At 40.1% G+C, this 17,768-nt stretch overlaps 1 protein-coding gene across 1 annotated transcript in view; it reads left to right on the top strand.

Moving 5' to 3' along the window:
- The window catches only part of arhgdig (Rho GDP dissociation inhibitor (GDI) gamma), a gene marked incomplete at its 3' end in the record, with an annotated part of 18,248 nt that extends 3,143 nt beyond the window's left edge, over nucleotides 1–15,105 (top strand). Inside the window, exons 2-6 of the mRNA XM_080512077.1 lie at nucleotides 6,047–6,220; nucleotides 7,045–7,128; nucleotides 12,925–13,001; nucleotides 14,254–14,317; nucleotides 14,909–15,105. Coding sequence (XP_080368203.1) covers nucleotides 6,047–6,220; nucleotides 7,045–7,128; nucleotides 12,925–13,001; nucleotides 14,254–14,317; nucleotides 14,909–15,105 — 596 coding nt within the window. The remainder of the gene's footprint in view (nucleotides 1–6,046; nucleotides 6,221–7,044; nucleotides 7,129–12,924; nucleotides 13,002–14,253; nucleotides 14,318–14,908) is intronic.
- Nucleotides 15,106–17,768: the final 2,663 nt, after the last annotated feature.

The raw sequence follows: 17,768 nt of genomic DNA, 5'->3' as shown, positions 1-17,768 counted from the left end.
ATGAACCATATCAGATTGCCGCAACACAATAGCTCCCCATTACCAAGGTTAAGTGAAACTGTCAATCTCTGGGGAAAAAAAAAAAAAAAGAAGAGAGACAGTCAACCAAACACATTCACTCCCACAGGCAGTTGAGGGCGAATGATAATCCTCATTACCATGTTTGTGACAGGGTGGACCTGAAGGAAAACACACAAAACTGGGAGAACATGTAAACATCATCCAGGCTATGTGTGGAGTTTGCATGTTGTCCCTTTTATTTATTTATTTTTGCTCATTTTTATCCCTCCAAAGACATACTCATGAAGTTGGATGGTGACTCTTGTGATTTTCTCTCTCAATGTCCAGGATGTTCACCTGCACCATATGCAGTGTCAGCTGCCATGAGGTCTTGTTTCTCAACTCAGGACAAGGCAGGAATAGACAATGTTTTGATGATTGATGCACATGAAATCGTATTTGAAAAATGGCCTGGCATGCTTATCAAAACACAGGTGACACTCGGCAACACGCACGACAAATAGATTTTCAATATCAGTACATTAAATGTCAAGAGAAAGACTGTCTGTCATGGGCCTGCGGACGTCTCCTGTCTCAGCGGTGTGTTTTATTGTCATCGTGGCCTTTTGTCGGTGACAAAATGCATGTTAAAAGAGGTTTTTGTGATTTACCGGCCGGCATGCCGAAGTGTTAGGAGCGTCCCCGGCGCTGACGCGCAGCGATGCCTGGAAATCTTACCGGTGACAGATCAATCGTAGCCATGTTGTGGCAGGAAAGGCCACGCCGTGAGATTTAGAGACATCTCAGCAATGAAAGCAAACCCTGCTCCCACAGCGAGCAGCCGGAATGCTGCCGTGTTGATAATTCTTGTTTTTACTGCCTTTTGTCTTCATTGTAAAAGCTCTTATTGGCTTTGCTGAGGCCTGAACGCTTCCTTTTTATGTTCCGCTGTGTCTTTTTGTATATGTGCATGTGTGTGTGGGTTTCAGTGTCTCTGAGGTCTCGTTACAGTATTAGAACAGAGCAGTGACAGCGAGCCTCAAAGGACTAAAAAAAAATAAAAAATACAGCAAATCAACGCTCGGGGCATGCACAGACACAGACACAAACACAAACACTTACACACACACACACACACACACACACACACACACACACACACACACACACACACAGGCTCTTGTACATATAGCCAACACACAGACGATGGTGCTTCTCTGACACACTCAACAGTTATCTGGGTTAAGAGAAGAGGAGGCAAGGAAACAATTATGAAAACAGAGCGACTGTCGGGGGCAAAGATGCAGCAGTCAAAGTACAAACAGTTTTTCGTATCCATCTTAGAGCCTTAATACACTTTTAACACCCATATGTCTTTCATTGAAGTTTGTGGCATTGTGATGCTTGTTGATGGCGATCAAGAGAATCAATGGGCTACTTCCTGTCATTTGAAAACATACCAGCAGCGATGAGCATGGCGAGAATAGGAAAGTACAAAATGGTGTCACCCTTCAGACTTTATCTCAAAGTAGCAAAATCTGAGATATTACAGCAAAGCATATCTTGTCCATTCATCTATCTTCTATTCCATTTGATCCAAATTAGGGTCAGAGACAGGATACTGGGGCTGGAGCCAATCCCAGCTGACTATGGGTGAAGTTAGGATATGCCCCAGCTGGATCTTTCACTCATAGTATAATATAGAGTCCCAATTAATCTCAATAATGCATTTTCTGGACCGTTGGAAGAAACCAGAGTAGTCAGGGAAAAAATGTCTTCTAGATATCCAAACAAGGCTGTTATTGGAGAGTTGGAAGGTCTTAGTAGGTTAATGGCAGCAGCGAGCTGAGTGTTGGTTTGAGAATCTACTGAGGTAATGGGGCAGTTCAACATTAATATTACATCACAGATGGAAAACCACACACTTTCTCCCGTTGGTTTCTGCAATGTCAAAACATTGTGTGCATCTCTCATTCGTTTCTACATCTTTGGGCCTAATGTGGGTTGAATGCCATTATTACTGAACAGTGCTGAGAAATCGGTCTGCCGGCGGCAGCCTCCATCGGGCTGGGCATCGCTGATTCTTGGCAGGAAAACAAAGAGCCATGTGAAAACGACATGGCCCACTGAAATGGGTCAACTTTTAAATGAGGTTATCAGGAGTTGAACTTGTTGAAGAAAACTGTCTTTCCTTGTCGGCTTTAAAATATTGATATAAAATCTTCTGTTAACACACAGGTGCAATAAATGCCAGTGGATTTGTTTTGCATTGAAATTAATTCAAAGATATATGGACAAGAATTTAAACATCAATACAAAAGATACCAAAGAGATTTATTCACACCCTGTCTACATTTGTGCAGAACACCTGACAGGGAGGCAGGTGAGAAGCGTCTTCGGCGACGTCGCTTGTGTTTCTGTGTTTGCACACGACATCTACATGTGAGCAAATCTCTATCTGTCTTCCCCCGAAGCACCCCACTCTGCTCATCCATGCCAAACAGATTGCTGTGTTGATTTTCTCTAAATGTGTTGGTTTAGCGGTAAATGCCAGCAGATAAACACAACGTCGCTGTCTTGTGGCTGCACAGGCATGCAGGCTGTGCAGCCTCACTCCAAAGCTGTGTGCCATTTGGCTACAAATTTGGGATCAGATGTTTTTTATTGATGTGAAAGAAATGTGTGGGATATAAATGCAACATTTGTACTTACTGAGTTTAAGGAAAAGAAACAAAGTATGATAAATGAGTATGAAGCCATTTCCTGGCTCTTAGACTACAGCCAAAGGCTCCTCCAAATTCAAATGAATAATAAATATCTGTAAAGTGGGTTTCTTTTTAAGGGTGACAAATGGCTTGGCCCTGTTTTATGAGGAATTTCTTTTGTGTCCACGAAACACCTTCTGCGCCCTCTTTAAGTATACGGCTCACTTTTCCTTTACGAAAACATGAGACAGACACAAGAATTAGATTCAACACACGCCATGATTTTAAGCTTCCCTGCGACAATAGAAAGCGCAGATTTACACTTGTAGCCTATATTTTACAGTGAGGACTGGATGTGCGATGAAGCAGAAGATAGTTTGGGAAGCATCTGGGGTAATGAGGCGGCTTTATGAGCATCAAAGAAAACCTCCCACTTTAAATCACTTCACAGATGGAAGCTGAAACTGTGGGAAGGCCACATGCACGTGTACTGATTCACAACAATACGAGGAATTTCAGGTTTGCATGTGTAGGTTTAATGCAGCTGCTATGCAGAGGTGGTAGGAATACAACATTCATATATACTTCAATTTTGTCCGTTTTTCAGGTACTTGTTACTTGTTTACTTCTATGGAGGATGACTTGGACTCCCAGAAAAAAAGTTATTTTCTGTTGTCACTTCATTTGCATGCATTTCTTCCGTTAGAGAATCCTCTTTAAAAAAAAAATCTAAACATCTTCTGAGATTTACAGTATTTAACTATCACACGCTACAACTCCACACTGAAACACTACTGGAGATTTCATCTTTCCCGACCAAACCTTCCTTTTTAAAATAAATGGTAATTGATTCGGTGAGTATGACAGGTCAGCAGTCCAGAGATCAAAGAGGAGCTCTCAGATGTCAGGGAGGAAAGCAGCTTTAATACCAACTCAGACACAGCTCATGTTTACCCTGCAGTGTGCGTATACGTACACTTGTACAACGAGGGGGAGGATGGCATAGTTTGATATGTAAATATCGCAGGGTTAATCTTTTATGAAGCCGTACTACCCATATCTGACACACTACATGGTACAACATGACTGAGTAGGCAAGGCTGATATGTTAAAACCAGGACATTTGATATTTTAATGTTTAAATGGAAACATGTTTAAAATATGATTTCAATCCATAAGCGTTCCTACTGAATATCCCATGCAAAATGTATTTATATGTGTAAACTCAAGTTTTATAATTTTCTTAGAATACATATTTGAACTAGTAAAATTAATACATTTTGCTAGTGAAGTCCTTCACAACATGTAAAAGTTGTGGTTTAATATATTTTTAAAAGTGTACATATGTGCTTTTGGGAAATCTGCCAATCATTGACAGTTGAACTGTTTTTGGTAGAGGTGTGGCAGTGCGGTGCTGTGACTGACTGCCTTTCCTCATATTTGCGTGGGATCTCTGCAGCTCCTCACACACTCATCCTAATTTGCCCGTAGGTGTGAACACGAGCGTGGCAGCTTGTCCGTCTTGATGTGTGAGCCCTGTGATTGACTGGCAGTGTGTGTCGAGGGTGTATCACCTCTCGATCAACGTCAGCCAGACATGGCGAGAGCCCCCTATGACCCTCTGACAGGATGTGTGGGACACAACATATAGGTGTATTATCATTCACTTGGTTTATTAAATGAAATGTCCCTGGAAAAACCATTCATACACAAATAAGAAAAACAGGTCCATTACTGCCCGATAGTCCTCCATGCTTTTATAAATCTAGGTTTATGTGTTAACATCATTCACATTTGGCCAAATTTTAAATGCATATGAAATGGGATACTAATGGCTTGAATAAAAGCCCCAAAGTACATGACTGTGTTTGTGCATGGGACATGCCACATAAAATGTGGTAAAGCATGAAAATGCCCCCATGAAGTAGCTCACACTGAAGGTGATGTCACTGCAAGGGGGAGTTGAAAAGGTTGCCATGGAGACGAGGGAAGGCAGCTCTGTTTGGCCCTTGCTGGGTGGGGCACATTTACAAGAACACAAGGACACACTTGGTTTGCGCACATCTTCACGTGTTTGTGTGTGCGTGCGTGCATGTCTTTGTGTGTGTGTGTGTATGTGCGTGTGTGTGTGTGTGTGTGTGTGTGTGTGTGTGTGTGTGTGTGTGTGTGTGTGTGTGTGTGTGTGTGTGTAGGAGAGATTGCATGTAATCCAATTACCTCCACACACTGCATCTAGGTGATGTACACTGTGTCATCTCATTATGTACAGTGAAAACAGAGCCAAGGGTGATTACAGCACAGTAAACAGACATTCTTGAAGCTGTGTGTGTGTGTGTGTGTGTGTGTGTGTGTGTGTGTGTGTGTGTGTGTGTGTGTGTGTGTGTGTGTGTGTGTGCGTGCGTGCGTGCGTGCGTGCGTGCAGTGTCTTTCTGATAATTGGAGCCAGAGGTGTGTGATTTGCATGTGTGTCTGCAAACATGCAGTGTCTCGATGTAAGCGATAGTCTTTGAGCGTGTGGGCTGTAGGTTTGTGAGAAAACAAACTGATTGTTCCGTACCTCTTGATCATATAATGTCAAAATACAGTGTGAGACAAGAGCCACTTCATTGCAAATGTTCTCAACTGTTTGCAATGGTTATCTGTAACCACAGAACTCACAACTGAAGCAAAGACATATAAATAGGCATTATTGTTATTAAGTTTATTTCCTATTGAGGAAGTTCATTAAAAAAAAACAACTAATCTTTCTTTCTTTCTGCTTGTTAATCAGTTGACGTTATTTTTTAAAACTGTGATTTTATGTGGTCAAAGCTTTCCAACTATCCCGGTCTGCCAGCTTTCACTCTGGAGGTGCAGATGAGACACAGATACCAAAATGAAATTTTTTACCTTGCAGAGCACATTATCGAATGTCTGTAAGGATTCAATATTGGATCAAAATCCCTGATGAAATCAAGTCGTGTATGGCTGGAGCTGCCCCACATAGAGTAATATATATCTTATGGCGGAAGCCAAGCAATCTTGCCTGTGAGTTTTCAGCCACTGATATATCACAAACATATTGACAGCCGTAAGCCATCGAGTGATGCTGCTGAAAACACTGTTTGCCTTTAAAATATCTGCATCTTCTCGATGACTCCAAACAGCATGAGGACCATAAATTTAGCAGGAGGTTATCAAAAATATTTTGGGTGGAGAAAAGCCGTAAGTTGGGCAATCTTTTTAGAATTAAAATATATACACAAAGAAAAGGCCTGATTTATTTTCTTTAAGCCGAATATGAGTTTTCCACAATAACGACAACACACACTTGTTTCTGCTGTCTTTTTTTTTTTTGGAAGGTCTGATGACTGACAAGAACAATTTACCCATCGAGGAGGAAGAGGACGAGCATAATCTTAACTACAATCCTCCGGCTCGGAAGTCCCTGCAAGAGATTCAGGAACTGGACAAAGATGACGAGAGTCTGGTGAAGTACAAGCAGACTCTGCTGGGGCCCGAAACGATAATGACAGGTGTGTGTGTGTGTGTGTGTGTGTGTGTGTGTGTGTGTGTGTGTGTGTGTGTGTGTGTGTGCGCGTGTGTGCGTGCATGCGTGCGCGCGCACCCAGCATTACTGCAGCTTTAATGATGCCATTCACTCTGTTTAACGATTTGGTGCATGCTGGTTCCTCGTAGTCATCAACTTGTGATCATGCACACGTGCTCAAGAATCCCTGTGCATGAGAATGCATACACATGCTCACACACACACACACACACACACACACACACACACACACACACACACACACACACACACACACACACATGCACACATTGCATAGAAGTGCCTGCCTCAGCAGAACTAATCCAGCAGCCGAGCTATGACAGCTGATATCAGTCAAATAGCTCAGACTGCGCGCTGTAACACAACACCACCTCATCTGCAGCTCAGTGGCATCAAATTCAGCAGTAAAGACTATTATGGGGGAAAGGAAGAGCTGAAGAGGGAAGAATTTTCTTCTTAAACAGAAGCTGCGAAACCTGATATCCACTCTGAATGCTAATTTTGGGCTGACTTTTATCTTTCTATTAATGACAACTTTTGAAAAATTATGGATTATATTTTCAACGCGGAGGTCTAAACTTTTTGTATATCATTCAAGCTTTGATGCCTTTTTTATTTAGTTGTCAAATTGTGCCAATCAAATGGTCCTATTTTTTTTTAAAATTCTCATCATTGCCATCCTTCGCGTAAATTGTGTTTTAGCTTTTCAAACTTTTTTCCAAAACAGAATAATGAAATAAATAAATAAATAGTTGAAGTAATGAATGACTATGCTTCTTGCCACTCTAGACCTGTCTGTGCCGAACATTAAAGTGACCCGACTGACCCTGCTCTGCGACGACGCACCTGAGTCGATCACCATGGACCTGACAGGTACAAACTTTACATTTCATATGTTTCTTCAAAGCTTATTGTTTTCCCTCTTGGTTGAGCTGTGATTTGGTGTTGCTATGTCATTGCTTCACTGACATGTCCCGGAGCGTGGCATCCATCCCACCCCTGCGGGTTTGCACTGTATGTGCAGTAAGACTGCAGTGGGTGTGCCGCAGTTTTTGGAGAAGGTGAGGCGGTTAAACGTTTGCTTAGTGGACAGTGCTGACATTTTCCCTTGGGTGAAGCCACAGGCGGGCGAGGCAAGTGATGTGTCTGTAGGTTTATGTGTGTGTCTGGGCTGCATGATAATCAGGTGGCGACAGGAGAATTATGTCACTCCCTACCGGTGCCAACGTGGAGGAAAAGATCGATCCACTGCTGATGTGGATTAGGGTGCTCCTGTTATATGTGTCTCTTCATGGATCCCCTCCATCGTAATTTTGTGAAGATTTCCCTGCAAGTTATAGTCACATATGTACATATTCACACACACACACGCAAAAAAAAAAAAAAGCACAGTCACTGGCTGCTAATAGGAAAGGTCACCTGGTTGCTAGGCAATACTGACTTTGTATGTGGCTTTGTCTCATCCAAACACAGCTAGAAAGCATCTCGGAGCGTTTTATGCTTTGAGCGTTTCATACAATATCAGCTGAACGCCACAAAATGTGACATGCCTGCTGTTTTCAAAAAAATCTCACTGCTGGTGAAGCTTTCAGTTCTGATCTCAACATAAGAGAGGAACTGAAGCACAAAGACTAATTGAGTAATCCAATGTTGGGTTTGGCGTGACTCTCATTTGTTTGTGTTCATGACGTTCAGCACACTTAAGCACCACAGAGGCGGTGAAACAGCTGAATAATGTCCACTGCGGCTTCAGAGGAGCTGATTCAAGTCTTCGAAAAGGATGAAGTCATTATGAGTCATCAAGTTTATTGAGCTCAGGCGGTCTATTGCAAAACTGCAGGAAGAGAGTCAAAAGGATGTGGGTGTTTATCAGGAATGGCGGGTTTGATGAAAAGACGCTATTCAGTTGCATGATGGGCAAAGAATGGATGTAATAGTGTGAAGGCACGAAATAAAAAACTCAGTTTTAGCTTTTTTTCACTTCATGGTCGCGAAACCCAATAACTGCCTAATGACTACTCATTATCAAGGTTACACCTGTATTCACCAGCCACCCATGGATACATTCATTGATCCAGGCATGCAGTTTTAGATTTAGAGACAGCTTTGAATATCTATGTGTGTTTGTGACTCAACATTTTATATCTATAATGACCTCACAACTAACTAAATAAAACTGCTTTCTGTCCGGAGGCAGGGAAATGTACTTTGATTCATTATGCACATTAAAATTATGTCTGCAAGCACTTTTCAATAATACATTCGTGAAACAAATGTGTGCTGTAGAGATTTTCTTGCGATCCATAATCTCAGTTCATTTTTTTTTTTTTTTCTTTTTAAAAAAAATTAAATTGGGAGGACTGTGCAATGTTCTCTAAATCTCACCTCCATGTAGTGGGGAAAAAAAACGTACTTTCATACTTTCAAAATTCTAATTTGTATCGTGTCGGCATTGCTGAGCTGAACAAAAAGAGTGACTGCTGGTTGCAGCATGAGAAAAGCAAATATCTCCCATCATCGGTCTGTAGAGTAGCTGCAGTGTAATGATCGGGAGTACTGGCGGTGTATCATGTTGCAGTTGAGCCGAGCTTGCTGCGCTGGATGTGAAATGATCTTTCCATTGGTGGCTGAGAGTATTACAGACCCCATTATACACCATATGCAGTTAACTGTGCTGGACCATCTATCTACATGTGAGTGCTGAGTGCACTCACATTAACGAGACAGACAAAGAACAGGAATAAGGAGTGGCTGAAACACATGGTGGGGATGCAGTGTGTATCACTAGTTGAGACGATGGTGCTCCAGTCTGACGGCGTGAGCCTTTGGGACTCAGTTTTACTGCACACTTGTTTCGTCCTCCCACCAGAGGCCGTTCACTTCTGCAAAGCTGCTCGAGTCTGTGTTTTAACCATAACTTGTCAGATCATAACTGCTCCCTCGTGCACTTTCAGGGTGTGAACTATCTGTCACATGTCAAACACTGAGTCACGACAGCAGGACAGCTGGAAAGCAGCCAAGTACACAGAGGATATACAAGCGAGGTCGAGATACAGATCATTTCATCAAGAACATCTGCTTATATTAGCATCCTTTCTACCTCCAAAGACTCACCGCTGCCAGATATCTGAATTGTGGAGAGACTGATTTAATATAATTATGCACCTTCAGCCAAGATCAGTTTTTGACCTGAACATAAAACCTCAAATGATAATTACCTGTTATCGACACCATGTGTTGTACCTCATCATTTCTCGAATTATTTTAGAACTAATGTCCGAGAATACATGATGTGAATTGTTCTTGGTGTGAGTAGAATTATTTACTCACACAAGTAAAATTGCCCAACAATACAATCTAATTCCACCATCAGCACCTTTACTTCATTGCTTTCACCACATTGACGTCACTATTTCCGTTTCCACTTCATCCATATTTAGATTCACTCTTTCTGTCACTTCATTCATAGTTTGCTGGACTACACAGGCAGGGAATCACTTTATTATCGCACTGTATGAATGGTCCGAATATGAGGATGGAAAGGATGATCTGGTTCACGCTGTTATTACGTCTCAATTTGAATATATATTGCTTACTGTTTTAAATATCTCCATTTCAATAGGATCACCATACTATGGGAATAAACACTGTTTCTCTGTTTATTCAGTTCAGTGTCTTTTTGGTCTTTTGTATTTAAATCAATGATCCCGACTAACTCAGAAATATGAAAAATTATTTACTCTGGCTGGGAGGGCAGCGTAAAACAGCATTTTAATGTGTTTCTTTGTCTCACTGAACACAGCAATAAGAACACCACAGACACAGATTTATTACCCATGCAGAAATATACAAGCGCAATCCTGGAACACATTAATCTTAAATCTGCTAACATATGGGAGGTAAATCACACCATCAGTACTGCATTTACAATGGGAACACAGCCCCGACACCACTTTTGTCTCAATGATATTCTTATAAATGAAATATTTTTTTAACCATAGGCGTGCACTAGTACAGTGTGTCACGGAGTCTGGTCGAGTGCCAGACCACTCTGCAGGAAGCAATACCCTTGGTGATGACTTCCAGTGCTTCCCTGCCCTAAATGCAAGCCCTGGCTTTGTTAAACTTTCATGTTCCTGGGGTTGTTTTGCTGAGCGTGCATTGCCGCTGCACACTTGACACTATACAGCCTTAGACGCATACATCCTATGGGTTGTAGGTTAAATTCAATGTCAGCTGTATGTGACTTCACAGAAAATCTGTGTATAAAATTGACATACTAATAGGGTTAGGATTAACCCTAACCCTAACGACAATAATAATGACTGATTTTTTTTTTTTTTCCAGCTGAAGTTACCTGTCAGTTAACTGGAAAAAAAGATACTCTTATCATCTGCATGTTAATGCCTCTATTAGGAAATAGTTTTATAAAACAAGATGACAAAGTTATTGTTGAATTTACATGCCTGTTATGTTGCTGTTAGAAGGACTGACTTGGTTTAAAGTGAAAAACACTCTCCATTTCTCCATTAACCCTCATAGCCACTGGGCGCAAATCCAAATGAACCTTTGTGGATTATTTTGAATAGTTGAGTCAGCCGCCATTGTCAATAGACCAATTAGTGTATTTTGGAATTACTCCAGCTGAATAGCAGGAACTGGGAGAAAGTGTCTGACTTACCAAGCAACCTAATGTTGTTGTTTTGTATTGACTGATGACTTTACTTTATCTACTGCTGGGTTGCTTAATGGAAAACAATTCTGCATATCTATCTGAGAATGAATTTTAATTAAAAAATAATATTCTTATGAGCGCTACAAACAACTGTAGCTGTTCGAATGTTATTAAACAAAGTCAACAGCAGAATATTTCTACACGATTGTGTATGCTATTACCTTAAACAGCCCGGAATGACGAAGCCTTCAATAATATCACTACACTGTTTTACTCTTAGAATTAATCTTTCACATTAAATCAATACCAAACTGGGTTCAAATTGACTAGAAAATATGACATTTTCCATTCTGTTGTTAAATAGATTGCAAAGAAAAAAAATATTATATGGGTCATTTATTATAAATGGACCATTTTTGGTGTATTAATCATAATAACTGTGTGAGCTTCAGCTGGAAAGCCATTGTGCTCAGGGTGTGGATTCTCCTGCACATGTTCATCCTTGCATGTCCACGTACACGCGCGTGCGCGTACGCCCGTGCCTGTGAGTTAGGGAGAAAAAAAAAAGAGAGAGGAGAACAGGTAGACAGCTCACCATGTTGACCTATTTTCTCAGTCAGACATTCTCAGGGGAGGCCAACGTTTTTTTCTGTCTTCCCGCTGCCTCCTGAGACGAGAGCGAGGAGAGGAGGAGACAGATCAGAGGGAGGAGAGGAGTGATGGGCGGCAGCTCGCAGAAGGAGATGGGCCAAATGAAACGAGACAGAAATAGTGACGGCACGGTGGAAAATCTCAGCTAATTACTGAGGAGCACTTTCATTAGCTCATGTTTGATTTTATCTGAAGGGGAACTCACGATGTGGCCAAAAGCTGCTAAATCACAGTAGAAATTAAGCGATCGCATGACAGTCAGCATATGGGATCTTCATATGGCAACAGTGTTGTTTGATGGAGGCTTTTATTCAAAGTGCTTGAATGTGTTGCGAGCAGCTAAATCATTAACATGGGACGCAACAGCAGGAAATCAAACCTCTAACCCCACAGAGTTCTAGTAATAGCTGCTCTTCTGACTGAGCAATACACTGTACACCCTGTTTGAGACTGAACAGCACATCACTGCTCTGTTTTTTATTCATCCCATTCCTCTATCTCTCCTTCATCTCCTCCTCCGTTCCCTCCATCCATTAGGAAGCACTCAGAACTGATGGTTGGCTTTAAATTGACATATAAAGTGATTAGGCTGTTGGATGCATTTCTGATTGCTCTGTGCTTTTTACAATGGCCCGAATGCTTTTCTATCTCTTCCCTTAGTTGCGCTGTGGGGTTGAATGGGTTCAACCCCACAGCGCAACAAAGACAGATATATTATACAAAGCGGCACTTCTGGTTTAACCCGAAACAGTAAATAACAAATATGGCAGATGTGTTCTGCGGGTGAGAACAAAACGAAACACTTCCTTGTTACTCTTCCTGATTTACTTACGAGTGCGAGAGGAAAATGCTCCAAATCATCCACTTAAAACCATATATATGATTGTATAATGCATATTCAATTATGTTGCTTAAGAAGATTTGAAGCTTTTCTTTCAAATTGTATTGCTATAAACCTTTTGAAACATATGCATGTCTACTAAAACTGACAAACTTCCAAGTAATAGCCTCTATTTTCAGTTGATTTATGAGAGATATTTGCTCTGTGCATCACTGTTGTGTGCACGGCGTCAAATATCTGTATATGAATAAATGGTCATGATTCATATTTTCACAAGATGTGTAAAGCTTTCTTCTATATTTTTCAAAATATCTGCCTTCATATGAACCGCCTTTGATTTTTCTTCAGCTATTTTTCCAAATCTGGGTGTTCGTCCAGCTCACTGTGGGCGAAGGCAAAGTACAACCTGAACACATTTTGCATGTTCCCATGATCACATAGAGAGACTGATGTCATCCGCATTACGACTGAGGTCTCATTGTTTCTTTGCTTGTTTGTGCAGGAGACCTGAACGCCCTGAAGGAGAAGAACTTCTCCCTGCAGGAAGGAGTCAAATACAGATTAAAAATCCACTTCCAGGTAAGATGGATGGATGTGGTGTTGCACAGTGCTGTATTACAGACACAGAGAATTACTGCGCGTTATAGCCGGGATGGATTGCTCGTGTGTATGCGTGTTGACGGGCTGAACAAACAGATCATCAGTATTTACTGTAAGTGATGAAGAGACAGAGGGAAACACTGTGCTGAGTCAGTTCAAACCACAACTTCAAATAAGACCATTATCATATTTAATGAGGTTTTTGAGAGCTGTTTCTTTTTACAGTGCCAGTAAAGATTCATGCTTAGGAGGTCAGTGGGTTAGTTTTCAAGTTTCATTTCAAGATGTACAAAAGTACAAAGTCATGTATTAAATAATCTGTCAAGTGCTGCTGTCTGTTCATATTTTGTTCCCACTCAAGTCGACACGCTCTCTTGCAAATACGGGTTTATGGACTGGACACAAACGTACAACTTTATACTTTAAGGCAAGACAATAAAAAGATTATATAAAATAAATGCAAGTTTAAAATAATCAGGAATATTATACAATTAGGCCAACACATGCAAAAGAGCAATGCATGTTGGGAAACTGTCAAGAATTATATGAATAAAACTCACCCTGAACCTTAATGGGTGTTCTGAGATTAATTCAGAATGAAGACACATGTCTATGTGCTATAATCCAATAATCCTTTTCACTTTAAAAAAAAAAAAAGAAAATTAGTTGATTTGTTCACTGTGTGGTATCTTTGTTTTTGTCGGCTGTATGACTGGAGTGAATTTTACACAGGCAAAAATTATCTCATTCAAATTCAATTGAAACCATAAAACCATAAAAACCATTCCCTTGTTAAAAGTCATGTCATATTATTAAAAAATGTCAATTTAAATTCTTTCCACAACCATCTGTTGACCTCCTGAAATCCTTTTGTGGCCCCCGTGGGGGTTGAGACCCTGAGGTTGAGAATCAGCTGCTGGTGACAATAGTCAAGGGACTTTGTCTTGATGAAAATGATGATGTGGGGAGAATAACCAAGCAGCTCCAAGAGCAACCGGCTCTTCTTGTGCAGTGAGGACACCTGCTGGATAAACTTAAACTTAGTCACACATTTCACACAAGGTTTTGTTTAAAACGTACACCATTACAATTACCGGTAGTGTCTAACAGTAATAATAAGACACAATATAAGTTTTGAACTAACAAAATTAATTAATTAATACAAATTTGGCACAAGAGAGGAAGTAAAAATCAGTTAATTAATGTTTGAATATTCCATGTGTGTCGGCAGGTGAAGAGAGAAATTGTTTCTGGGCTGAAGTATCGTCATGTGACCTACAGAAAAGGAGTGAGAAGTAAGTACGGAATTACAGAAATCCTTACGATTAGTGTTTATTACTGTTGATCAAGAAATGTGCTTTGAATCTTCAACCCCAAATAACCCGTTTTTTTGTACGGATCCTAAATTTCTCCCAGTAGATGGGCGGCTTTATAAAGAGATTGATGTGAGTGAAATCATAGCGACAATATAATAGATTATAGGTTTATTTGGTCTGACATTTTTAGAATATCAGTTGCGGTTCTGATGCAAAATTTTGAAAATATCTGTTATATTTTTTGATAAGAACTGGCTAAAATAAAGTGGAAAAAACAGGAAAACTGAAGTTGGTACACTTCGGTATCAGTAAAGACAAAGATACATGATGAATACATAAAGTATGATCGCAAAGAAATGAGTGCGAGTTATTTTTGAGGCATTTGCGCCCTTAATAAAAAGATAGTATTACCGGTACAGGTAAAATTCTGTCAAATGTTTTAAACAAAATGGAAATTATGTGCTAGAATGATTCTTTTCTGACAAATGTAATATCACTATTAACTCTTCATAGGAGAAAAAGATTGTAGGTATTCGCTCTATAGAGTTGTTTTTGTGTGTGTTCCATTAGTGAACAAAGCGGTGTGTATGGTGGGAAGTTACGGCCCGCGGGCGGAGGAGCAGGAGTTCCTGTGCCCACTTGACGAGACGCCCAAAGGTATGATGTCTCGCGGCCAATATCAGATCAAGTCCTGCTTCGTCGACGACGACAAGAACGTTTACTTATCCTGGGAGTGGAACGTCAATGTCAGCAAGGACTTGAACTAAGAGATTGAGTGTCAGGAGAGAAACGCGACACTCCTCTGCTCCCTTCTCTCATCTATTCTTCATTTGTTCTTTTCCTCTTTTCCTCCGCTTTATTCCTCCTCGCCTTCGTCCTCTCCCTCTTTTCCTCTCTTATGTTTACTTCTTCCTTTGTTTTAATGCATTGAATAAAGGCCTCCCCGTGAGAGACTTTTATAGACGAGAGCCTCCCTATCAAAATTATAGATCCTGTTTCTTTCTGTCAATCCATGCCGAGCAGATAACTAAAGAAAATCTGAGGGGCAGAGCAGGAGAGAATATGAGCAAGGCAAAAAAGGAAAAAATTAAATAAAAAATTAGATGAAATACGCACATACTCCAAGCTGCCGTGACCTGAGAGGTCTGCTCCATCATTCAGCGAATGATGTACGGAGGGGTGTGCCCTGAACTGTCAGCAGCACACTCACAAGCATTTAATATCTGACTGACAGACTATCCCAAAGAGAAGAAATGAAATGTATAAAAGAAGAGTCTGGATGCTCCGGAGGGATCCTGCTTATGAAAGGAGGCCACAGAGAGAGGAACAAATATACGGAGGAGGGAGGCAGGTGTTCTCCGGTATTCTGTAAACAGTAGATAATTACTGTCGGACATGGTCAAGAGTCCCGGCGACATAACAGGGATTGTCTGTACTTTAAGGTCTGTGCACCCCATTGCCTCCATTTAACGTCAAAAACTCAACAAATAACTGGCACACATGTTTTTGGTGTGTGTCGGTGTAAACACAGATGACATGTAAACGAAGAAAAGAATACTTTAAAATGATTCAAGTCATTCATTCTCAATGAATGTGATGATAGATGTCTGTACATTATTCAAACAGTGAACTGACAGTAATTATTCTCATAAATACAGCAGCATAGTTGTACTCATTACTGTTTGAACCCACAGGGCTTTTACTTTTAGGGTAAAAGAAAAGGAGCTGCAACTCGAGTTTATATTTTTTTTCTTTAGACTTCAAACCTCAAAACATCATTTGCAGGGTCCAAGGTCTTTATTTGTCATTTTCATGCTTTCACATGTAAAGAAAATTCATTTCTCAGGACCAATAGCTCACATAGGCATAAAGAATGAAAGAAGTAAAATGTCGGAATATAGATTTTTCTTTACATCGCACCAGAAATGATGCGAAAGATGCTTATTTCTTGATGTGTCACCTTGCTTTATATCACATCCCCTTTTTACGTAGTAGCATCATTATCATGTTTAATATTTTTTTAAAAGATGAAATTAAGTTAGTCTTGCAAAAATGTCAAAATGCCGTCTATTCAAATGGAGTCAAAAGGGGAACGACCTCCTCTTGCAACAATCTTTGGTTGAAGTTTCATAGACAAGCTGTAACTGTAAACTGCTTTCAAAGCATCGGTTTTCTCAAGTCTTTGTGGAGCTTTTGGAAAGAGCACGCCAATGACAGACTGTACCTGAACTGTGTATATTGTAGAAAGAGATGCATGTATGTACTTTACAATTTGATACTATTCATTCAATGGAAATCAACTGATCTTGTCCTTTCTGAACTTCTCTCTCAAACCAAGGGCACAAGATGTGAATATAAATCTGCTTTAACGCTATGTGATCAACTTTCAGGAAGGGAACTTAAGGGAGAGATCAATTTCCCTTGAAAAGAAACTATCCTTATTGTGTTAAGTCTTTATGATATTGTAATTGTATCTGAACATACTGAATACTGAAATACCATTTGAGTGAAATGTTGTGGTCTAAGACTAATTGTAAATGTCGGCTTGTTGGGTGTTGCATGGTTTAGCAGGATTCTCTCCTTCCTTTTTTTTTTTTCTTTTTCTACAACTTAAAATTATTGTGGTTAAAAACAATTACGGACACAATATCCAGATGTCAGTGGTTGCCTTTTACTGTAGATAAAGTACTTGCAGGGAGAGTTTGGAAGGCAGGGAATGCTGGACGGAGACAAGCTGTCAGTGTTTCAGACTCCAGACCTGTAAAAATCCACTGCTGCCTCGGCGAATATTAGTGGCAGATCTTGTAACCTGTATCTTTTAATAAAGGCAATCCAAACTACCAGAATGATGTGTAATGTGATGTGTTTGTCCTGCAGAATCAAAGAAGTGTGATCAGAAACACTGAACGAATGTCCAATATTAAAAGCATATCTTTTAATCAGCTTTAAAATGACACAAGTGCTGATGAGACAGAACAGGATACATTTCAGTAGTTTTATGTTTTTATGAAGTAAAATATGTTGGATCCACTCTGTTTTCAGTAATTGTCATCCAGAGTATACTGGCTTACGTGAGGAAAATGCTTATGATAAGGTAAGAAATCTTAGTGGAGCAAATGAAATGTCTCTTAAATTAATTGTCAGAGGCCTAAAATAGGTCCACAGAATCCTCTACGAAATCGTATTCTGTGTGTTTATTATTTATTTAAAAACCGATTCCAAGTAGATACTAAATAAATAAATAAATACGATAAGTATAAAATGACTTGACCAATTGCACAGTTTTGATCAAACTTCCACTTAAATATAATAATGCCTTTTTTTTTTCCAAAACACAATCTTAGATGTAAATATGTAAATATTTTCCACAGAGACATTTGAGACATTTATGTTTTCCACCTCCTGCCATCTTGATGAAAGTAATCGTACA

The sequence above is a fragment of the Blennius ocellaris genome, assembly GCF_963422515.1.
Source record: "Blennius ocellaris genome assembly, chromosome: 16".
Lineage (NCBI taxonomy): Eukaryota > Metazoa > Chordata > Actinopteri > Blenniiformes > Blenniidae > Blennius > Blennius ocellaris.
Note: the sequence above shows the minus strand (reverse complement) of the source record. Positions and strands in the feature narration are given on the sequence as shown.